At 40.6% G+C, this 24,952-nt stretch overlaps 1 protein-coding gene across 2 annotated transcripts in view; it reads left to right on the top strand.

Moving 5' to 3' along the window:
• SLIT3 (slit guidance ligand 3) overlaps window positions 1–24,952 on the top strand; it is a 471,188-nt gene that overhangs the window by 228,550 nt on the left and 217,686 nt on the right. For both annotated transcript variants that reach the window (XM_053991145.1, XM_053991146.1), the window contains exon 5: window positions 8,606–8,677. In XM_053991145.1, coding sequence (XP_053847120.1) covers window positions 8,606–8,677 — 72 coding nt within the window. The remainder of the gene's footprint in view (window positions 1–8,605; window positions 8,678–24,952) is intronic.

The following is a 24,952-nucleotide window of genomic DNA, read 5'->3' on the forward strand; positions in this document are numbered from 1 at the left end:
AACTCATTTCTACCTCACTGGAATGAATGAAAATTCAAGTTGGTTTTACTATACGTGGATTCTCTATCATTTTTGTTACTTTTTACATAGCCACAGGAATGTCTGCAGTGGTCATACAAACAAAATGTATAATTGGCCTTTTTCAGGAGAACTTGGTAAAAAAATAGATCTTTACAGATGTAATTGCTACTTAATCCTAGGAAGAATCTTATTTTCTTAGCTAAAGTACAGGATCACAGCCTGAATTAAATAAATTATTAAGTATTGTGATTATTCTTTTCATTCTATAATGTGGTGATTAGGTACACAAAAATATAAATTGGCAGGGGATTTTTTTCTTTTAGTATATTAGTAAAGAGCAAAAAAAATCTTTAGTAGAAAAATATTAGTCATTGGCAAAGGCAGAGTTAGGTTAAGAGAGATCAGTCAAAAGAGAGTCTTGTTCCAGATGTTGATCAGTTATCCAAAGACAGTGCATGTTTTATTCTTTATGATTTCACATGATTATCTTCTAAAATAAAAACTCATCATAATTTAAAACTATATGTCCAATAAACTGCAAATATCGTTTTGTTTGATGGCCAGGCAGGGCTGTGGAGGCTGCTGCCTCTCTGGGGAGATCAGAGGAGGGTGATATTGCCTACTGATGTTTAGAATTTGCAAATGCATAGGATTTCTTTCCAGTATGGTTCAACAGACAAAAATATAAAGCCCCAAACAGGTCAACAGTATAAAACCAGTGCTTTTTAAAATTATCTTAAATTAAAGGTACCTCCATATAGCTGCATTTTTATTTCAGAAAGTATTAACATTAATAAGGAGTGAGAGAACTTTTGAATTCACATTGGTTTAGCATCAAGAAAATATTGACAAAAATAGAAAATTATGTGGAGAATCATTCCTTTCTTGTGATGTCAGGGCTTCAGTCCCCCTCTCTGAGGTGTGTGGTGTCCCTACTGAATCTCATGAGTGCCTCTGGCTTCTAATCTCACTTCCAATGCAGTTGGAGGACTTGGACTTGTGTGGGAGCATCATTGCCCTGGGAGCCTTTGTTTTGTCAGAGGTGCAGTGGTGCTGGAGAATTCCAGAGGAAAGGTTTTCCTGGCATAATGGATCTGTCTCCAGTGGTGTCAGAGCTGTCTCTGCTGGCAGAATACCCTTCCCACACACGGGAAGGCACAGGGGATGGACGGCTCAGAGTGGAATTCCTGATCTGTGGGACTGACTGGGAAGGGTTCTTCTGTCTCTTCCCACACCCTCTGGAGCACCTGGAGTCACTCGATGCCTCTCATTGTGCTCCTTTGTCTCCTCGATCAAAAGGAAGGATTAATGATATTGGTACATTTTCTAAAGCACTAAAACCCTACATTAAATACTGCTAACAAAGACATCATCTTGTCATTTATTAGTCAGAACCTATCCTGTTTCTAGTGAGCTGCTTCTCTTCAAAAGTTTCCTCTGAGTCCACTGGATGTTACTTTCCAGTTCATACTCCCTGACATATCCAAAGCAGAGTGTAAATACTTTAAGGAAAGATTTTACTTTTGTGTGCATGTTCCAAAAGACAAAACAGATGCTACTTTCTAAAATGAAAGCTCACCATCAGTCTCAAGATGGGTGGATTTAAAATAAGAGTCTCCTAAATGCTGTCTGATCGCTATTTGCTCGGCATTTTGGAAATGGCAGGAGGAGATAGAACTGTAAAAGTCATAAAGACAAATGTTGCCTTTGATTGGACATTGGCATTGATTCGTTTTACAGTTCATTTAAAATGATAGAAAAATATTTACTTATCTTCTCAGAGATATTCTGATAGATTTTTTTGCTATTTGTTGGGTGCATCAACAGACAAATGTTGCACCGTGTCTTGGTGAAACAAGGTGGGGTTTGGTTTTTTATTTTATTTTTTTTTATTTTTTTAAGCAACGATGAATTTTAAAAACCTCTAATGAAGAATTAAGTAATCACAAATGAGTATTCTCTGTTCTTTTAAACATGTAAAAAGACTTCAGAATGTGCTGTGTGATCCTGTGGTTATGTCAGGACAGAAGTCATGAAACTGCACAACTCCACACAGCTTGGATCCCTTGAAGGATCTTTATTAACAGATGGTTTTTCAGTTGTCCTTGGAGAAGGTGGAAGATGATGATAAAATAATCATCTTCTGCTGAGATCTTTTTCCTCTGATTCCTTAGTGAGCACCCCTCCCAAGGCTTCGGGCTCTGGCTCTGCTCAGTGTCCTGCTCTCCACAATGAAGGCGTGTGTGCCTGGGGCTTTGGGCAAGTGCTGAAACCTAGAAGCACAGAGTTAACATCTATCACTTCACAGAGCAACTGGATCAGCAGAGAAATCGTGGTGTTTATCTTCTGGAGGCTTAGCAGCAGTGCTTGTGCAGCAGTGCGTGACTGTGTGAAAGCGCTGAGGACTGCTTTAATTGGAATTTTTGAGCTAAATTCCCTCCTCAAAACAAACAAGACAAAACCAAACCTGCGTTTCCTCTATAGCCTCCCAGAGCACGAACTGAGAGCCAGCTGTATTGTATTTAGTAAAACCACCTTGTTCAGGGTGCACAGCATCTGCAGGACCTGCTCTTGTTTTGCAGAACTCAGATGCTTGTCACCCTCTTTACTTTTCGTGCACTAGTAGGAGGAAGGAATTTTTTTCTTTTAGAAAATCAGCAGTGATGCCAAGTTTCCACAGAGTAATGCTTTACAACATTGCTGTTGTTAAGCTCTTGCCTTGTAGCCCATCAGCAACAACACTTTTCCATTTTTCCTTCAGAGAGCTCCAAGTGCTGCTTTACAGTAAATACCATTTTTACACTGACCCTGCTGAGAGGGAAAAGCCATTCCTGCACTGAGGACACAGGTGCTGATGAGTGTCAGACTTGCCACAGCTTGTTCTAATTACTCTTGGAGGGACCTGATTTGGGCAATGCATTTCCCACCTGGAAGATGATAAATATCTTGACTTTACCTTCTATATTTATGAGATTCAAAGCTTCTGAATTATCCTTAACCATTAACTCAGTTATTTTTTAATCTGTCTGTAGAACAGAAAAAACTCTAATACTGAACAGTTTTGGAAATACTAGGACACTATCTCCTAGGTAAGAATAATATTTAGTTTTTGAAAATGCTAAATATTAGTTTTAATTAAAAAAAAAATTAAAAGCTGCCATATAGTTTTGGCAGAGCAGGGAAAATCCTTTTGTTCCTTGCTGTAAATGAAATGCATAATATTCTGTGCTGGAATTTTTACAGATATAATTAAATTCCTTTTTGCCCCTATGGATTTTCTTGGTCTTTCTACCTCCTTTTCTCTTTCAGGCTCTTCCTCTAGATAGCATTGGTCCCCCTGCCCTGTCTCTTCTCTGAGTGTAGGAGTTATCTTAGAACTTTTGTTCTATGACAAAGCTGACTTGTATAATTCCTCACTTGCTTATCTTATTGACTTGCTTATCTCTTATTACATGTTACTTAGAGATACCTATTATCTTTGGATTATGCTCTCTAATTTTCCCCATCTGTTATTCTTTAACTCCTTAATTGTTTTACTTAATTCAGTAAAACATTGCAGGATAGAGTTTATGTGTAACATGTTGTACAAATTAAAACTAATTCTAATGAGACAAATTGCAGTGACCAGATTGTGTTAAGTATGTGACCTTTAGTGGAGCAGTTCAGTCTAGTTTTAGTCCAGTTGTAAAGAAAAGTTAGATTGAAGAGTGGTCATTAAACTTTAAAAGTGCACAAAAACCTCAGGAACATTTTATTTTATTTAATTTTCATTAGTGCATTGGACTGAAATGTTTTAAACCCAGGAATCCTAACTTGTAAAAGAATGTAAACAAGCTACCAACAGGGATGGATTAATTCTCATTTTTCTCAGCTGCACATTCTGTAGCCAGTGCAAAGCTGTTGGGCACAGAGCTAATTTCTTGGCATTGGTGGCAGCTGGCCCTTTCTTAAAATCAAGAGTAGTATCTTTCATTAATTCTATTTTGCAAGCAGGTTAACAATAGTAACTTTCCAGTATTATTCTGGCAAGAAGAGAGCATAGGAAAATAATCTTCTTTTGCACTCAAGTCCCATATCCGTTCAAAGGAACCAGTGTTTGTTGTATGGTTTTGTACCAGCTGCTACAGAGAGCTGTGTGTGAGCTGCCCTGACTTACACCGAGATGCAATTGAATTGTGGATAAGCTGAAATGCTCCTGAAAAAAGGAATCAGGTTGGTTAGGCTGGATTTTTCCTTCATGTTAAGTAAATAATTGGTTCCATGTGTTAATGGTTAAATCTGTGAGTTTTACTCTGGAATTGACATACAGTAAAATACTGGGAATGATACAGGTTTGGCTGTGAAGAATTTGCTCTGGGTGACTCGTTCTTTAAGTCTTTGTATGAAACTCTTTAGACATTAAAGGCAAGCTGAGTTCTTTATTGGATAACGCTGCATGGTGATCTCCCAGCCCATTTGAGTAAGAGAAATAATTAAAGATTAGTGTTCAACCACATAAAATACTTCTTAATCAAGCTGTTTTTCAGGCAGTTTTTAAAAAATAGTCCTTTTAAATTTGCAAATCTGTGTGTTAAAAAGGTTGGGAAAACAACTGGTAAATCCTCAAAGGGTGGGCTTTTTTTTGTTTTGTTTTGTTTGAAAAGGAAGAAAACCTGAGCATAATGCCATCATTACTGATTTTTTTGTTTTCATAAAATATATGTTGTTTTCAGTACTTTTGTAATTTTGCAAGTTGTATTTAAGTAGTTGTTTTAATGTTTTAGATCTGTAGTTCAAATGAAGATTCATTCTGTGGATGTTCGCAGGGTCTGTGTTCCAATTAAGTGATTTATGTTCTCTTACTGGCAAAATAATAATAATAAAAAGTCTTAATGTATTCTGTTGCTCTGTTAGATAGTTGAATTTCCACTTAGGATGCAATAGGCAGCGTTAGAGCAGAAAGCTAAAACCAGCACTACGGCAAAGACTGCAGAGGCACTCGGGAAACGTCAGCATTTTGGGTGGGCTTTTTTTCCCTTTCCAATCCTTTTATCACTGAGGCACTTGCAATTCACATTGGAAGATCAGGAAAACAATATTAGACTTGCAGAGAGAGTTCATCTGTGTCCAAAGCATTTTAGCTAAATTAAAATAAAGACTAAGAAAAGTAGTGGCTTGTGCCAGCTCTTGCTGGAGTCTGGGTTGGGCTAACATGTGCTGTGAGCCACAGCTGCTGGGTTTGTCAGCTCCTGCCTCTCTCCCCTGTGCAAAGTGCCAGTCCAAGCTCTTTAACATCTCTGTGGCTCCGCTCCCCCAGCTCAGAAAGGAGGATGCTGTTTCCTCTGGGGGTTGTTTGCTGTGGAAGCTGTTGGATGAGTGTTTGCTGTTCTCCCTGAGTTCCTCTGGGATCTGCTGCCGGTCCAGGCTGTCCCCACCACTGCAGTGCACCAAGCTGGGGCTGGCTGCAGCTGGGTGTGCTTTGTGCCCTGCTGCAAAGCTGTGTGCCAGGTGAAACTGCACAGAACCTGCCTGTATTTATCAAAACAGGAAGGACAATTCAATCTAGAAACGTTTGCTTAGCTCAACACATCTGTTTGACCAGGATGCAGATGAGCATGTTCTGGTTGCGTTGGGTGCTTTCTTCCAGCACAAGAGGGACTCTTGCAAGGAGGGTGCTGCTGATGGACTGGCACAGTCTGGTTTGTCCTCAGGTCAAGTGATTTCAGCTCTCTAACAATGCCTCTTAGGGTGAGGGTTTTGGGAAGTCTATTATTCTCTAAGTCTGAAATTTTTCCGATTTCCCCTTTAGGATACATCATGCTCCCCCCAGGCACTGGACTTGCCTTCCGTTACAGAAATAGGGGGCTTGAAACTTCTGTTTAAGAAACAGGAAATCTATTAGTAATCATCACTTTTTTTTTTTTTTTCCAGATTTGCTGTTTATTTTTCTTGAATACTGCCATAATTTCCCATCTGCTTTTTAGGTTTTTGTTTTGGCCTCACAATAATTGATCTGGTTTTCTACAGTAACTATTAATAACTAATATTTATTTTGCATACTATTGCTGTAAGCTTCCCATTATGTCTGCCATGAGAAGCAGGGAATAAAAAGCTGGAACTTGAAGATAAACTCAGCAAACAAGTTTCTTGTTACAGGCTTCTGCTACCTCAGAGCAAATTTTGTGAAGTGCAAAGGCTGAGCCTGGTTGAGGTTTGCTTGCTTATGAAATATGCTTAACAAAACTCTGGCAATGTCAGGAAGCAGAGAGAAACACTCCTCTTGACCATCACAAAATGGGATGATTATAATTGTGAGAAGGCAGTTACAGAAACAGAAAATTGGTGGCTTTTCTTCCATGCTGTGACACTAATGCCACACAGGCTGTCAGTTCTTCAGCCCACTGGAGAGATTTATGGAATCAGGCCACAATCCAGGAGATTGAAAGAGGCAGGTTTGTTAGCTAGAAAAGAGAGCCTTATAGAGAATAAAAATAATACACTTTACAAGAAGGTTTTCATAGAAAACAGATGAACTTCCTGCAGTCCCCTGGTTTTGCCTGGCTGCAGGTTAAAAGTTGAGCATAAAGACAAAGCAGAGATGAAATATATAAAGTAGCCCTTGTAGAACACAACAGTGTTATGAAATATCTCTTGCAAACCTGATTTACTTTTACACATGATTTCAAATGCACAGTATGACAAACCAACCAGACAAATGCAACTTGAATGGTGGATTAAGTGTGGTTTTATTTGACCACACAATTCCATTTTTTCAAGCCCTTTTTGTTCTGCTTTGCATGTGTCTTCCTTTCAGTTCTTACTAATTTTTGCCTTGCTAAGCCATTTTGTCACACTCTTACCACAACTCTGCTGTCCCTCACTGTCACACCAAAGTGACAGCTTAAGACTTCCTCCTTCTGGGTCTGAAATATTCTGCACTTTGTCTCTTCTCTGTCCGAGTTCCCTGATCATTTGTCTGGGTTGAAGGTCTGTCTTTAAAGAACTAATATTTTGTTGCTGGCAAAATAAAGGGAAGGTGAAGGAGGGGTCAGAGTGTGGATCAGTGTTAAACAAATTGTGAAGGTCACAAAGAATTTTAATCTGACTTGAAAAAGAGACTTGTATCCAGCAGCACATTTTTGTTTGCGATCGTCTGAATGGACAATTGTGGCCTCTTTGAGAATTTGGTGTAGACTGCATGACTGGTATAAATTGAATTAGTCTCATGACAAGGACATAGTCCCCTTTTTTTCTATCTGCCTGATGGAAAGCAGAAGAAAGCCCTGTGTGACATGTCTTGACCCGCAATGTCAATGTGGGCTTTTGTGACAGGCTCTGATTTCTGGCCTCTCATTTGATAAAACCAATTTGGTGGAGGCTAGAAAGGGCTTGCTGAACACTAAATGTACTTACAGAAAAGGGTGTCTGGGGGTGAGTACAGAGGGCTGCCAGCCCCTCCTGATCATCATTACAGAGCTAGAATTTCTTTCTGAAAATGGGGCAGAGCCTTGGGGACACTCTCACCCCAAACAATGCACTGTGCAGCTCTATGCAGGATCACCTTTATTTGTCCTTTTGTCATCACTGAGCTTTCCCTTTCCTCCATTTGCTTCTTTCTTACATTTTTCTTTCCCACTCCTCTGCCTTCCTTTCTTCTTCTTCCCTTCCTGTCTTGCCCCACCCTTTGTCCTTTAAAGCAGACTGCAACCTCTCCTCCTTCTCTGTGCTGATGGAGCACCTGCAGGAAAATCAGGGTAAATGCTGTTTTTCCTCAGCATAAACACATCCCAGCTTTCTGGTTTCATGTCCATTTCCCACCCATTCCTGATGCTCTCCTTCCTACCTCCACTGCACTGCTGGAGGGCTGTGAATCTGGAACTATTTATAGTTCATCAAGGGGAAAAGCATCCAAATGCAGGCTGGGTAACAGGAAAATGTTACCTGCCCTCACAATGCAGATCAAACCATTTTTTAACGTGCTTTGAGTACTAGAAAGACTTTTTGAATTGCTGTTGGTTATTTAGGTTTTTTGTTATTGGTTTTTAAACAGGTTAAAAATTCAGTTTTTCCCATTGATACATAATGCAGTGGGATTTTAATGCAGTAGATTAAGATCTTTTCAGTGTAAATTTAAAAGGCTCACAAGAGAATGATTGTCATGTTTTTCCTGAATATTAACTTCACATAAGAAATTGTAATCTGAGCAGGGGTAGCCAAGTATTTTTGCTGTCTGTAAAGAAATAGAAGCATGCTGAGAAAATTACATTCACACTGCAGGGTTGCGATTCCAAGGCATGAGATTTGGCTGCAGGTACTCTGTCAGTGAATCATGGCATTGTGCCAGCATCACGATCACATTTGAGTGATGTTTGCTCGAAGTTCTGTCATTTGTATCAGGAATTCTGGTGGTTTTGGTTGGAGAGTCATTTCAGCTCATTCCACAGACCTCTAGAGGAGAGAAACAAAATTGAAAACACCGTGTGGTGTAACAAATCCAGCAACATCTACTTTTCCAAGCACGTGGAGGTTCCATTAGCTGATGCAGATTTGAGAAATGTGTTCTCTTTGTTAACACAATGTTTTTTTTTTCTCTTCTCTTATTCAGAGACCTCAGTGAAAACCAGATAAAAGGAATCCCTAGAAAGGCCTTTCGAGGAATCATTGATGTGAAGAACTTGTAAGTGACAACTTCATTAATATTTGTGCTGAAAACCTTTCTCCTCACGTTACATCTGGCTGTTACTATCAGTCTGAGCACCTTGTGTTCAGCTCTGTGCAGCACCAAAGGGACCCTGCAGGTTTTTTTTCATGGGACTCCTAGGCTGCTTTGGTCACCATGCCTGAGGACACACCTGGGGAGGTTTTGAGCTGAGCAAAAAGAACATACTCAAAGGCTTCACCCCTTCCTGCAGGACTGTCCCAGAGCAAGATGTGCATAGGAAAAATTACTGGTAGAGTTTGGGGATGGAATTGAAGTGTTTTGCTTAGTTTAAGTTTTCTGTCCCATCACTTCTGTCAGAAGTAAGTATGACAAACTGTGGCACTCAGGCATGGCGGTTGAGCACAAATATCAGAAAATGAAAAAAAATAATGGGAGCAGTTAACTACTCAGGCTTTGACAGCTTGTATTTAATATAATTTATAAAAGCCTTTTAAGAGAGAAAACAGGGCTGTGGTTTTTGTGCTAATGAAGCCAGTCTGTCCTAGCCTTTTGCTGTAAGGTAGCCTGAAATGTGTGTAAAGCCTTTGAGCTCTGTATTTCCAGAGCTGTTGGAGGCTCTCACACGTTATGTAACAGAAATCAATTTTTGTGCACACCCACACTGTAGCCCACCCTTGGCTTTGCTGGAGTCAGCACGAGGTGAACTGAACAAAGAAACAACAGCCCCTGACTCAGCAGGCTCAGGATTTCCTGGGACAACCTGCAGTGACTCTCAGAAGCATTTCAGAGCCATTAGCACTGTGTTACCACACCAGTAGCTGAAAACTGATTCCCACTGTGTTAAATATTGGAAGCACTGCATAAACAGTGTGGATTTTTTAAAATTGACTGGAAGAAACAGCTAAAGGAGATCTGAAAAGAAGCCCTCTTCTACAAACAGTCTTGCAACATAGCCGTGTTCTGTTTTCAGATCTTGCCCCAGTGAAATGCTCTCAGGCACGTGATGTGATTCCTGGAGCATCCTGAGAAGGGCCAGGAGTTGGACTCGATGATCCTGATGGGTCCCTTCCCTTTTATCATGTTATCATGAGTTTTACTTGCATTGTGTGATCTACAGAAACAATAGATAGTATTTTGTTTCAGAAAATCAAACTTTCCCAGCTGTAATTCACTGTTGGTTGTCTGACTTCATTTCAAATAACACAGTTTGCATTCAGGGTTTAGGTCACCTCTGACAAGCTGTCACAACCAGAACAGGTGTTTTGATTTATGCACCAACTCTCAGTGCAGAAGGGTCCAGGGTTTGTCCTTTCCAGGAGCTGATACCAAGGATGACTGGCTGGAGTGCTTACAGGAACTGTATCAATGTTGGGATTTCAAGCTTTAACAAAAACTTGTATCTGTCAAGTTAGGCAGTATCGATTGTTTTGCTGTAAAAGACAGCAAAACAATCAGAAGTACTTGCCTTTAGCTACAGTTTCTGACTTCTGTGAGCACTGAAGTTATCACAGAGTCATAAAATAATTCTGGTCTGGAGTGGTCATCCAGTCCAGCCTCCAGCTCAGCAGGAGCACAAAGCTTGGTACTCTTAACAGATTGCTGTTGTGAGCCCCAAGTACTGATTATTTAGATAAATAGCAGGAGAAGCAGACTTTTCACTCACATCTAGACATTCTTTCTTGATAAGAAATGTACAAATCCTGTGCTCGGGGTGGTCCATGGGGCTGTTGCTTCCAGACACAGATGAGTGGATTGTGAGGAAAACATGGCACAATCTTGAGTCGACTCGCTGCTGGAAATACATTAAAATTTCTCCAGCAGTAACTGTAAGGGAGTGATGCAAGCTGAACCAAGTTAATAGTTAAAGCTCTTTAAGCAGTGAGCTCAAACATGCTGATTGCCATTTGCAGCCTGTGTTTGGCAGCCAGGTCTCTCCCTTCTGGGTGCCAGCAGTGGCCATGGCAGTGAGCAGGGCTGTTCACTGCCTGAGCAGGAGAAGGAGCCTGTGCCTCGGGTGCCGCTGAGCTGTGCCAACACCTGCCTGGTGACTGTCACACGAAGGTGCTGATGGCACAGCTGCAGGCTTGGCTGTTTCTATGGTTATCACTTGGCAGATTTATTGTACTCTCTCAGTGTTCTTCCACTTTATAAAGTGTGTTTGTGAGGGATCTTGGAGGCTTTTGGGCGCAAGAAATAAAACTACAAATTGTCACATACTCCCCAGCCCTTTCCAATTTATATTTAGAATTTGTATAGGGAAAGGCTGGCATGGAATGGTCTTTATTTTCATGGCTTGACCCTTAACATGGCCTCAAATTCTTCCAGGTTCTTCCAAAAGTGTCCCAATGTCATAGCAAAAAAAAAAAAACAAAAAACAAAAAACAACCTCTGGAGATATCATAATAGGGAAACAGCAAGTGCTAGGCCAGATGCAAGTCTCCAGATTAATGCTGTCTTTAACAGCAGCTTGGAAAGCTTCCCTCAGGACAAAATGCAGAGCTGGTGTGATAGACTGAGCCAGGACATGAATTCCTTTTGGACACCAGCTCTGAAACATGCAGCCTGAGGGCTCAGTATAAATTACAGTGGGTGCCATTTGGAAACCCTGTGAGAATTACCCTGTCCCAGCAGGGCCATGGCAGTGATGGATACAGAGTCACAGGCTGTGTCCAGATGGAGCACATTGGTGTAAAAGAAATCTTCTTGCAAAGGTGCTGCTGCATATGTGAAGTAAGGAGAGTCTTTGGTGATGTCCCCCAAGCACCCAGGCTGCAGAGCTGGCTTGATACAGGAAAAAAAAAAAATTAAATTTTGCTAAAATGATGGGGGGGTGGGAATAAGAAGCATTGATCCAAGATATTTTCCACTGTATCTTTCTTCTTAAATGGTAAAAGCTTTCTATCTTTTATCATTCTCTTAGCAGAACAGTGAGCCCAAGAAAATGGGCTTGGAATAGGGCTGTGCTAAAGAAGAGTTTTAAATGTCAGGGAGGCCACTGTTTTTGCACAAGACAAAGCCAAAGCAGAGACTGGAGTTTTTCAAACTCTGAAGTGGGAGAAATTTCATTGCGTTAATTATTTTCATATGAGGTGTCTTCTGCTGGATGAGTACAAAAATCAAAGAATCTGCACACAAATAAATTAGTGAGTCTATTTCTAACTGAAATGTAGAAATAATTATACAGCTTTTAGAAAGTTTCATGAGCACATAATGTCCATTACCAGTAGTGAATTTATTTGGCAAAAACTGACACTTTGAACATATTGTGGAGTAGATGCATGAACTCTGCTCAGTGGCCCTAAGAGCTGAACAGGAAAGGGCAAGAGAGGGCCAGCCTGCAGAGCACACCTGTATTCAATTTCAGTTACTTATTACTCAGAGAACAGGAAATGTTTCTTGCAGGAATCTAGTCCCAAGTAAGCACATTTATTTCAAGAATTAAAGTATATGGGTTTGGGTCTCATTGAGCTTTGGGCTAACTCAGCGCTGTCAGCCATGGCCTTCCATCATAAAAATATATAGAGCTGCTTCTTGGATTTCTGCACGTTTCCCCTGCTCCTATCACATCTTGGCATGCAGGGGAGTGTTTCTCTGCTGAGGCATTCCTGCAGTTGCTCAGCTCACCTCACTGAGGGCAGCCAGGATCCCAGTACAGGGATATACAGAGCTTGATGTTAGGAAGAAATTCCTCCCTGTGAGGGTGGGCAGGCCTGGCACAGGCTGCCCAGAGCAGCTGTGGCTGCCCCTGGATCCCTGGAGGTGTTCCAGGCCACGTTGGACAGGGCTGGGAGCAGCCTGGGATAGTGGAAGGTGTCCCTGCCATGGAAGGGAGTGCAACAGGACAATCTTTATGATCCTTTCCAACTCAAACCATTCAATGAGTCTATAAACATCTCCCAGCCAAGGAATGGAAAACAGGAATCCATGAGCAGTGTGGGTGCAGGGCAGAATGCCAGAGCAGCAGGGCAGAGGGGGAGCCACCCTGACCAAGCAGCCCCCCGTGTGAACACCACTCAGAGCTAGAGCCACACAGAACGACACAGACACTGCTTTTCCTGTCAGGGGTTGCTGCAGTTTCTTGTTCTTGATTCACTGGGAGTCAGTTCCATCCATATTCAGCTCCTGCCTTTTATCTCTCCTAAGCTTTGGCTATAAGATTCTGTAGCACTGGGATTCAGGAAAAAAAAAAAAAAAAAAAAAAAAAGTGAACAGGTTCATGTGTCATGATAATGCAGGCTCATTGCATTTCTGTCTGAATACTTCTCAGCCTCACCTGAGATAATAGCTCCTATCCCTGGACCTGCAAGAGGCTTTCCCTGAATCCTGGGGCCACTTAGCAAATAGTGGGTAATATCCTCCTTGAGAGCCCTAAAGGTTCTTGTGGAGGAAGAAATGAAGCATTTAGATTTATGTTTTTAAAAGTACAGAAATACATCAGCACATATGTAACGTTTAACACTTCTGCAAGTCAGTACACATTTATTTTCCTAGTGGTTAAATTACCTCTGCGGTAATCAGAGCTCTGTGAGTACTGTAAAATATTGTTGTACCTATTAGTTTCAGTTCCTTATTTGTTAAATGGCTTTTCCTGGAAGATGCTGTTACTTTTTCTGCATACATCTACTATTAGCATCAATCCACGGGACTTTTACAAAAATTAAACTTCTCAATTGCACATTCAGGTTTTGGAAAAAGCTGAACTTGCTCTTTACATTGAGAGGTATTTTGCATTCACCTACACAAAATATTAAAATGTTCCTACATAATTTTTTTAACCATCACAGTCAGCTCTGCAGAGTATATTTGTAGCTTCTGCCATTCAGCCATAGGAAAAATTAAACATACCTGTCAAGTTTAACTAATGAATAAACTAATGAATAAAGGAAATAATGGTTGATTTGTGTGTAGGCATTTCACTGGAAGAAAGCAAGTGATTGTGAGTTATTTGCCATACATAAATATGCAGTAGATCTTAATGAAATGTAACACTACAAAACATAACTCCTTTAGTCTGGGTTCTCCAGGGAAGCTATTATCCAGAGCCCTCTGAAATTCCTGGCCATAGTTTCTTGACATTTGTGTACAGTGCTCAGTGTTACTCTTGCTGTTTGCAGTAAAATAAAACTAAAGGAGGAAGATAAACAGTTGGCCAGATTTTCCATTCGTTTGGTGTAAAATCTGGAATAAGCCTTCTGAAGCCAGTGGTTGGCCTCAAATAAAAGCAAAGAAATGCCTAGAGGAGAATCGATTATCATGTGTTGGGTTATGTATTTGCTTTTGTATCTCCCAATAGACTGAATAATATGTGCATTAAAAACTCAGTGTGCCTTAAAAACTCAGTATATTTTGAATAGGAATACATGAAAATTAAAGGAAAGGATACATTTCTATTAAGGAAGAGATTTCAGGTTGTTTTGACAAAGAGCTGGCTAAACAGGTCAGAGGCATGGAAAGAGCTATTTTGAATACTCATTGGAGACAAGCCTTTTGCACTCTTTAGGGGACAAAAAGATCACATTACTTCAACTGTATAAATTTGTAAATAATTTTCCTCCTCCTTGTCCATAAATTCACACTGCACTCAATGTATTCCAACAGTGTATTCCTTTCTATCTCCTGTAATTGGTCTTCATTGTGATAGTGACCATAATGAATTCAAGAGAGATCTCTGTGGCCATCACATTTGCTTTCCTAGAAATGTCATTGTCACGCAGCATTATTATAAGAATAAAATAACAAGTTACCAACTTACCACTTTCTATGGAGAAACACCACCTGCAGCGTCAGTTAATTTTATGAATACATTAGTTTGAGCTTTTGCCATCTGTTCTACCCCTTATAAGAAATGCAAGAAGCAAATATTTCACAATTAACTCATTAAAAGGATATGATTGATTGGAATGCACACACATGTTCCTGCACCACGGTTAAGGTGAGATGTGCAGACCCAACCAAGCGCTCAGAGTCATAGCAGAGGACATTTTGTGAGACAAGTGCTTCCCTCTTGACATCCTCAGCCACACACACAGGGCCAGCACATCAAGTGACACAGGGGGTGACACTGGTTGCTTCATTGTTCTCTTGAGAGTCGTGGCCCAGCCCTGCAGGGGCTCCCTTGTGGTTCTGCTGCTTTCCTGCCTGAGGTCACCGGGTGTAACCCTTGGTCTGTTTTTCTATTCTATTCTGTTTGGAATCACTAACCTCTAAAATCTACCTGCCCTGATCTTTCCAAATGTCTGTCTTATAGTAAAAAAAAAGAGAAAAAATCAAGAAAGCTGAAATGGTGTGCAGGCTGGCTTTGGGCAGGCAGGAAAGTGTGGGGAGGAATTGTGGTGTTGTTTGTCCCAGCTGGAGGTGCTTTCCTGCTTGCTCTGTATCCATCAGGAATGTCACAGCTGCTGCAGCCACAACCAAGGGAAAGCCATGTTAGGGACATGGAGATGAAAACTTGAAATATAATTCAGAAACTGCATTCTTTTAATGACAGATTTTTTTCTCTGACTCCAGTGCTGCATTCTCTGTGCATTTCTCTGTGCTGCATTGGAGAGATGATGTGTTCATCATCAGCATCTTCCTGATGGTCTGTGGGAGCACAGGATCCTGGGCACAGGGTCTGCCCGACCTGTGTCCTGTCCTTGTGTCCCTTCCCTTGCAGAAGAGTTTTGTGCAGGATGGCTGAGGGTGAGCAAGGGGTCTGCAATAAAAAGTTAATTCTGCATTTTTCTAGAATATGCTGCCCAGAGGCAGTGTCTTCTGAGTAACCATGCTGAATAATGGTGCTCTCTGGCAGTTTATTGGAATTCCCTTAAAATACTGTGGGGTTTAAGTGTTTTTACAGCCCTGGAACTTCTGTGTGTCTCTTTTGACATCATAAGGAATAGTCATTATTCAGAATTACCTTCTTGAGAAGAAAGTTTCATAGGAGTTTGCAATGTGCACTGATGCTGAGAGATACCAGTTCAGCAGTGATCTTGCTAGTGAGTGAGCCAGTTTCAGCCTTGGTAGTGTATTTTTGTAAATGCTTGGCATTAGTGTTATTTCAGCCCTTCAGGGGATGGTTTAGAAGGGCATGAAGGGACAGGACAATGGGGAATGGCTTTAAACTGACAGAGAGCAGGCTTAGGTTGGATATTAGGAAGAGATTCTTCCCTGTGAGGGTGGCAGGCCCTGGCACAGGGTGCCCAGAGCAGCTGGGGCTGCCCCTGGATCCCTGGCAGTGCCCAAGGCCAGGTTGGACAGGGCTTGGAGCAGCCTGGGACAGTTGAAGTTGTCCCTGCCATGGCAGGGGGTGGAATGAGATGAGCTCTAGCCCCTTCCCACCCAAACTGTGCTATGATTCTGTGATCCTGCAGTTCATGTGGTCCTCTGGTGGGTTGGTCCCAGCCTGCAGGATATTCCTGTGTTTTAGGACAGGAGCTGTTAATGAGAGAGCTGCTGCTTGCTTTATTCCCCAAGAGCCTGGATGGTCCCGTGTGCCTCAGGGAGCAATGGAACAGGCATGTGCAGACTAACACCCTGCAAAGTCTGCAGCACACATGATAAACACTGCTAACCCCAAAACCAATCCATGAAGTGTTTAAACCTGTGCCATATTTGGTAGTGTGATCAGTCCCTACTTGTATTTTCTAAACACATTTGGGTTTATGTAATCCCCTTTCTCATGTCCCTTGCTAATAAATGGAACACCAGGTGGACAAACCAGCGCAGCACAATCTGTTGAATGTGCTAAACTGTGACTTGGACTTCATGTGAGATTGATTGCACAGATTGAAAATGCGACGCTGATCTATGTTTTTTTATTTTTTAAATGAAAACATCTGCAATAAGTAGGGTGGATGTCTGCTCTGTTCTCTTGTCCACTTGCATTTCAGGAAGTGTTTGTTTTCATGGATGTCTGTAGTTGGGGGCTCAACTGGCCACAAGGGATCTGTCACTGACAACTTATTAAAAGCTGAACCATCACTCCTGAGGAACAGATTTCCTCACTATAAAGGTTGCTTTCCCCTGAGTGAAATGTCAGATAAATAAAAAGCTGAAATATCTCTTAAGTGTGTTCTACTTATAAAATAGAAGTACATAAGCCAATAGTATTTAGCAGTGGAGGATATATGTTTGGTGGCATTTAATACTTTTAAAATTTTCCTTTTACTGAGCTAATCAGAACTGACTACCTCTATAATAAGGTTATTCATAATTTTGATTTACCCAACTTCTGTATCCTGGATATCCACTGCAGTATATATTGGTTTTAGTATTAATTTTTGGACAAACCACAGATTTTTTTAATATTTCTTGTAGAAGTAAGACAAACATCAATACCAATTGTTTTCTCCTTTTCTGGAAATGCATTTTCAAGCATTATTGAAAGCCTGCACTTTAATTGCTTATACGGAAAGTCCTAATGCTGATGACAAAAAAGATGAAATATCCCACACAGGCCTAAGTAATCTTTTCTATCTACTTCAAATTCTGTTCTGATCTTCCCTATGCTTTGTGCCTTGCATAATTTATTGCCTTCCCCAGCCTGAGAGGGGCTCCTTGTGCAGCCATCAGCAAGGAGCTCCGTTAGTGGTCATCGGAGGGGTTTGAGGAGTGACATGGATGTGCTGTGTCCCATCAGGAACATGACACAGCTGGCACAGGGATGGGAATCCTTTGCACAGGAGACTGAAAAAGTCCAGTCTTTGTGAGTCAGAACCTCAGGCTTGATGGTCACTTTTACAATTTCTCTTTGATTAGGTAAAATCTAGGAGTCTGGAGATTTAAATTGTATATAACTCACTTACCTAAATGGGACGTTGATGGAATTTTTTAAACAAGATCACAAGCTCCAGGTCCAGAGTTTGATAAAAGAAAACCACATCCCTAATCCTGAATGGGACCCATTATCTGGGGTTTGAAATCTGCTACAAAAAGTCAGGGTGACTGTTGCTATTTCCAGAGATTACTTATCTGCTTACTTATTTCGCTGAGCTCTGCTCGCTGCTTTCTGGGCTCGTTATTCTTTTATCCTAATGAAGCACAGATACATTTTGATGCAGCACCCATGCTGCAGCACTGCCTTTGTATGAAGAGTAATGAATAGCAGATTTGGCTCTTTTCTGTTTTAATAGACTTACAAGAGTGTCTCTGACAGAAACAAACTCCAGAAAATACCTTGATTTAAAAACAGGCTATGTGGTATCCTTACTGTCCTTTTGATATAAAACTTGATTAAAATGGGATGTGACATCAGTTGAAAAAGTATGAAAATCAAATTTTCTTTATTACGTACGTGTTTAGGCTAACCTATGCCTACAGTTTATCTTTGTGTAATTTATGCTGTCTTTGTGCCATGCCTTAATTTTGAATACATTTGTTGAAGATTTCCTGTAGCATTCATCTATGATTGTCCAAAGGAAGTTTTATTCTAAAAGAGATAGTACTGGTTTTAATTATGAATCTAAATAGCTTCATAACCAGAGTGAACTCTGAATTTACATCACTTTTATGATAGCCACACCATTCCAGGTTTATTGATTTTGTCATTTGCTTCATTACATTTAATGCAAACCTTTTGTCTGAAATTATTCTGGTGCTGTGCTGGCCACGGAGGGGTCAGCATGTGCAGTCTCTAGCCAAAACAGCACAGCAATATCATTTTAGTGCAGACTCCATGGAGAAAGGGGGGTTGTAAATACTGTCCACCAGCAGAACAAAGTTTGCCTTTTCCACTTGACCTTCCCAGCTGGACGAAGTTAAAACCACAGCTTGAGTTGTCTTTTTTTTCACTCTTCTTTTCTCTCCCCCTGTGTTTGGCTTCAGCTCTTTGGTCAGTGGGACAGATGTCTGTTACTGGAGAGGAAAGGGAGTTTGGGGGTGGGTTTGGGCAGAGCCTGCTGGATCCCTGGCAGTGCCAGGCTGAGCTGGGAATGCCTGGCAGCCCCAGTTCTGTGCCCATGGAGATCTCCCAAAGGAGATGATCTGCAGGAGTGCTGCTCTCCTGCTCACAAGCTGTTCTGAAGAGCCACTTGCTTTTTTGGCCTTCAAGGCAGAGACACTGGGTTTCTGGGGTCTCCAGTTGTTTTTCCATTTCACTGGGATTAAATTCTGATACTTGGTTTTATGAATAGGGAACAATGTGCCTGATTTGCTGTACTTTTTACGGTGTCCCTGCCCGTGGCAGGGGAGATGGAACTAGGTGATCTTTAAGGTCCTTTCCAACCCAAGCCATTGTGTGATTGTATGAATAAAAGTTCTTGAGTTCTTAATTAATACTACATCACTTTTCCCAGATAACACAATTATTATTTTGAATCTAACTTCATTTTAAAAAGTGATGCAAACACTATGCAAAACAGGTAAGTAAATGGATCCTTGTTTTCCCAGAAGGCAATGACTTAGGCTCAAAAATTAATTTCAGTAATTGATTGGGGGACCAGATTTCCTGCACCACTCTTCCTTGACCACAAAATGAGATGGATGTCCCCCTGCTTTTGACCCCAACTCTTACCTCAGCTGCAGCTTTTTTCTTGACCCAAGCCCTCAACTCAGCTGCAGCTTTCTGTGTGAGAGCAGAGCTGCCTATTTAAAACATGCCTGTGCAGCTTCTTGCCACATTTAGAGCCCAGAAGGGAATGATTACATTTCTCATTCAGTGATTCAGTCTGTTCCATGACTTTCTATCCTGCAGTTGGGTGGCTCCATGAGATAAAGTGTAGAAAAACAAAGCCACCTGCAATTCAATTCAATACAAAATTGATATGCCTTGAAAGAAAAATATTAAACTGTAATGGTAACTGTAGTGTAGAGTTTTTTCATCACAAATTGTTTTTATATGAACATATGCTCGCTGTGTTTGTACAGCAAGGGATGTTATACAGTCCTTTTAAACAGCTCAATTGCTGCATCACTTGAAAATTTCCTCAAAGGAAGCTCAGGTCATGTAAATTCTACATGGATATTAAGAAGATCCTATGGAGGATCTTAATTTTATTCAAAAAAAGCACCAGTGTTTTTTCACGGATCTGCAGTGTTTTCTTCCTCTATAAAATAAGGCTCTAAATCTGAGCGAAGCACAGAGGGAATTCTCAGGCACTCACATATCTGTTATGAGATTAATAGAAATAAAGTTGATTATCTAGGTGCAAATCTGAGAATGGCTTTAGTATAATAGCTCTGAGGTAGGCAAGAATAAAACCCCTTTTGTTTAAGGCCAAATGACAGAGGGGGACTGGAGACAGCAGCAGTGAAAAAGGCTGTGTGATGATGGTCTCATTTGTACAGCTGATTTCTGCTGCTGAATATCATTCCCCTCCACTCTTTTTTTCCTACCAAAGGCCTGTGGGATCTAATTTTGCTTTTGTTTACCCTTTGGTAGTCCCATAAATGTCAAAGAAACAAATGAGAGAATTCCATCTTCATGAGGAAGTAACCTCTGCTCCAGTCTTTTGTGGGTTTTTTTAAAGCTCTTTTTGGAGTTATTTTTCCAACTCATTGAGCAGCACAGTGGTAATGTGCATACACAGCTTGTCCAAGGTGCATTTTCACACTTAGGATTCTTCTTCCTTTCTCTTGTTTGACTAGGGAAAGCAAGGATTTTGGAATTGTTTATTTGAAGGAACAGCAGTGTTTCATGAATGAACAATCAACATTATTTCCCTATATAAATTCAGCATCAATATCCTGTCAATCACAAGTTGCCTATAAAGCAGTCATGATACCTTAATGCTAGAATACAGAGTGGTACTTTTCAAAAAAACCCTCAGAAAACCCCCAACCCAAAACCAAACCTCCCAACCCTAGAATTTAACTCATTTAAAGAGCTAATGGGCTGTATAAAACTGTGATGTGGTGCAAAAGAAATCATAAGGGAAATTATTCACATTAAGATTTAAGATGCCCATAAGCAGTTCTTGCTGCATTTCCAGGAGCCCAGCATAAAGCATCCAGCCTGTCTCTCAGGGCAGCAGAACAGAACTCTCTCATACACATTAAAAAATGGCATTTTGTGGCGTGGGGTGGGAAATGGAGCTTTCTGGTGTGAAAATTAGCTTTAGAGATGAGATTGACTTTTTTTTCCCCTTTTTTTGTGTGTGACTCTGCAGTAGCCTTGTATGTGAGTTTCACCCTTGAACCTACTTTATTTAGTATTTAATTTATATGCTTAAACTCGGGTCATATGCAGCAACAGCTATTGATTAGATCCTGCTTTTAAACCCAGTCTTAGAGGGAAGATGACTGCTGCAAAGAGGTCAAGTGGTTTGCCTGAAATAATTCACTGAGTAAGAGGGACTCACAATTATCTGAACCATTTGAGCAGGGGGCTGTTGTTGGGGGTGGATTTTTAGTTTGGTTTTTAGCTCTCTGCCTGCAGCTCTCACTGCTTTTTGGAGATGTGGTGCTCTCCCTTCCTGAGGAGCAGCTGAAAACATAATTAAGGGTTAATGTTCAGGCAGGGAGAGGGAGCAGCCAGCCCTTCACAATGAGTTGGGCAATAAGCAGCGCTCTCAGGACAGTGACTGAGAAGGATGGGAGAAATGTCCTGTGAAGCCAATTGTTCAGGTATCCTCTTTACCTACTTACAAAAAAAGTTTTTTGCTTTGATTGCAAAAAGGAAAAAAAATTGGGGCAGGGCAGGCCGTTTTATTTCAGTGCTGTCACGTCTCAGTATGAATTAAGTTTTTGAGGTTTGGTCTAAAGGGTCAGGTGAGGTAACTGGTGGGATCTTGTGATCCAAACTTGCTGCTAGTCCTACCTGGGAGTACAAGTTCTCTTGCATGTGGCATCCTTTTTGTCATGACAACGCTGGCAGAGGAAACAGATGTCTCTTTATGAATGTATTTATGGACTAATGTCAGGAAAAAATATCCATAAATTATACACCACCTAGCAAGGAAATTTCAAATTCATCTGGATAAGTTAATTTTTAAGATTCTGTGATAGTGGCTTCAAGTTTGTAAGGTTTGTAGAATCCTTATTCAGTGACTAGTGAGTAAATGTGAATGAACATTTCAGAATGTAAGCATTTATATTTAAGAAATCACAATGTCTAGGATTACTTGAAGATTGTATTTAAATGCTTGGCATTAGTGTTATTTCAGCCCTTCAGGGGATGAAGAGCATGTTTTAGAAGGGCATGAAGGGACAGGACAATGGGGAATGGCTTTAAACTGACAAAGAGCAGGCTTAGGTTGGATATTAGGAAGAGATTCTTCCCTGTGAGGGTAGGAAGGCCTTGGCACAGGGTGCCCAGAGAAGCACCTAATGATTTAATGATTTCAAAAGGAAATACTTTTCTTTAAAAAAAATAAAAAGTAAAATTTGCAGAGAAAAATATTGAAGTCTGTAACTTCTAGGAAATTCTGTAAATAAACCTGCCTCTACAATATTTTCTGTTGATTCAAAAGTCCAAAAATTATTTAATAATACTAACCATATGTCTAACAGTAAGCCATCTTCTATCCATATTTTTGTTTTTAAATTGGGCATGCAGTTATCTCAGGATGCTGTTTTTATCAGTATTTGATGAAATAATTCTTTCACACTTACATTCATTACAAGTCCTGCATTTATAGATAAAGTACAGTGTTTTAAGTCACTCAAATCTCCTGCAAGATGGAATAAATCCCTTTGGAGGGCACCTGTCCTCCTGTTCTTGCAATATTTGTTGTTTTGGAGATTATGGCTGTGCCTTGGTACCTGGCTTTCTGCACTGTGAGGTTTCAGCTCCTGGGTCGAGTTCTTCCTTGCCCAGCAGTTCATCTCTCCAGGAGATTGGCAATCCACAAGGAAAGCTGGAAGACCTCAGCACCTGCAGCCTGCTCTGCAGCCCTCCCCAAGAATTAAGCTTATGTGAGGATATAGCAGTAGGGATTTGATGAGTTTTCCTTTCAGGCACTGCAGCCCAGTAAAACACCCGTGCTGTGATACATCCTTTACCTATATCTTTGTAAAGGTGCTCTGTGGCAATAATAACATCAGGAATTATCCCTTGTACTGTGTTCAGCCCTTTTGATATAAACTCTCCCTCCTCCATGTGGATGCTGACAGTCTGGTCAGAGAGAAAGTCAGATAAACTTTCCCAGGCATTACTCTGGGGGAGCAGGTTTGATTTTATGAAGCTTTTCTTTATCATTTTTGTACCTTACTGCAACATCTCCTGGTTTTTGTTTACTAAAAAAAAGGAAAAACCCATGCATTCAGATGTGAAAGCAGTTGGTTCTTCTGAGGGTATTATTTCATTAAGGTCATCACTAGTTATCTATTAGATATGGGGTAAAACACATAAAACAAGACTACAATCAACAAAACTTATTCATTTCTATCATGTCATTGCTCCATGTTTTGTATTAGTACTATACCTGTCCCAAGGCTAGAGAAGAACATTTTAGTTTGGAAATTATGTAGGGTAGTGGAACTGGAAGAGATTAATTCAGTTCATGAAATTTTGAAAAACCTCATGGTATTACTGACAGCTCTGGGGAGGAGGAATAAATATGTTTAAGGGTGAGGGACTCAAATGCTACAGCCATCCCATAAATGCCAAAAATAGATAGATGCCATTTGTTTTTATGAATTAAAAGAAGCAAACCTATGGTTGCATGTAGGTGGAAAGAAACTCCCTGGTGAACATGCACAAGAGCTGTCACATATGCTCCGTGCCATGTTTCTGAAGGATGTGTGGCAGTGCCACATTGATTTGGTAAAACATTGTTTGGGAAGTTGAAGATCTGCTAACAAAAACTGAATGTAGTCATCCAAACATATTGGGTGCTTCTGGTTCATATGGGTGTTCAAATAGAACATTTGTTCCAAAGTGCTTGTAAACAAAAATCTGCAGGATGGATTGCTGTCCTTACCCCGGGTGACAAACATTGCACAGATTATGTGAATTTGGCTGTCTTGAAAACAGTAAAGCAAAATGGCTTTTTTTTGTCAATTGTGATCCAGTTTGCTGTTAATTCCAGAGCACTTTCCAAAGTATTTAAAAACGGATGTAATTTCTAAGTGCCTAGATAACCAAGAAGAACATTGGTTTTGATTCCCATTTAATTTATTCAGTAACTTAACTTATTTTGGTTCCTACAACATTTTTGGGTTTTGTTTTACTTTTCTTAAAGATTTCCTCTTTTTTGTTCCAGAAACTAGTTATCTTTCCAAACACTTCTTATTCTAGTTTGTCCTTTTTAAGTGTTTTAGGCCTTAATTTGTTAGGTGCAGGTGTTTCACTGACAGAGTTTGGGAAGTGTTCTAGACCTGCTGTGGACAAAGGAGTGTGGTGGCAGAGGGGAACACAAGTCACAGGGGCAGGGCTGGTGTGACATCTTCAGAAATATGTCATAGGGTGATCAATTTGGATATGGACAGCTACTCAGGGAAGAACAGGTCTTCAAGTTCATGTCCAGCTGCCCAACAAGCACTCCATGTCTATGAGAGGACCTCAGGAATGGAGATAATGAGGAATCATCTGCAGGTTGGCCTGCTCAGGACTTGCATGTGCCAGAATAGCAGATTTTAGTGCTTATTGGAACCTTTGCCACTCTTCTTAGCCTAAGGGAAGTGTTATTTGCTTACTCATATATCAATACATGTATATGTAACTACCTCAATTACGTATATAAGCTCATGGAGTGCTCAGAAAAGTGCAGAGTACTATTTTTATAAATTTAGTACAAATATAAATCAGCATATAAAAACAAACAGCGAGATTTCACTCCTTAATTACAGTTTTTGTCGCATAAGCAGGTAATACTGTAACCCAAAGCATGATTGTGTTAACTTATTTGTTTGAAATCATTCAGAACAAGCAAATTTGGGGCAATGAGGTATACAGTCAGACTGTAAAAGTAATTCCAGTGGGACTGTGGATGGGGAATTGAATTCATTGCCTTCAGTAGTGAGAATGAAGCTTGATGTACGTGTTGTAAAGGCTTGTGAGGTTCAGGCTGAATTCCAATGTGTCTCTCTCACCCTTAGCACCAATTCATCTGAACTCACCCATAATCTTATCTAGAACTGATTACAAGTCAGCCACAGCTCTGACTTGCAAAATGGGATGTGATGCTAAGAAATGACAAATATAAAGACTTAAAATCACAGGATCAGGGCTTTGCATACACATTGAAGCAACCACTGGGAAACAAATTTCAAAGGTTTTTACAGCCATTGCCAGCCCTGTTTTGTATCAGTAAGAGGGGAAACAGCACAGGGCTGTAGTTATGTGGGGAACTTGTGGCTGCTGCTCTTCCTCAGCTGGCCTGAGAAATCAACCAGAAAAGCAGAGAAACAGTTAGTCAGGATTTGGAGCTG

This window comes from Vidua macroura, chromosome 15, assembly GCF_024509145.1.
Source record: "Vidua macroura isolate BioBank_ID:100142 chromosome 15, ASM2450914v1, whole genome shotgun sequence".
NCBI lineage: Eukaryota > Metazoa > Chordata > Aves > Passeriformes > Viduidae > Vidua > Vidua macroura.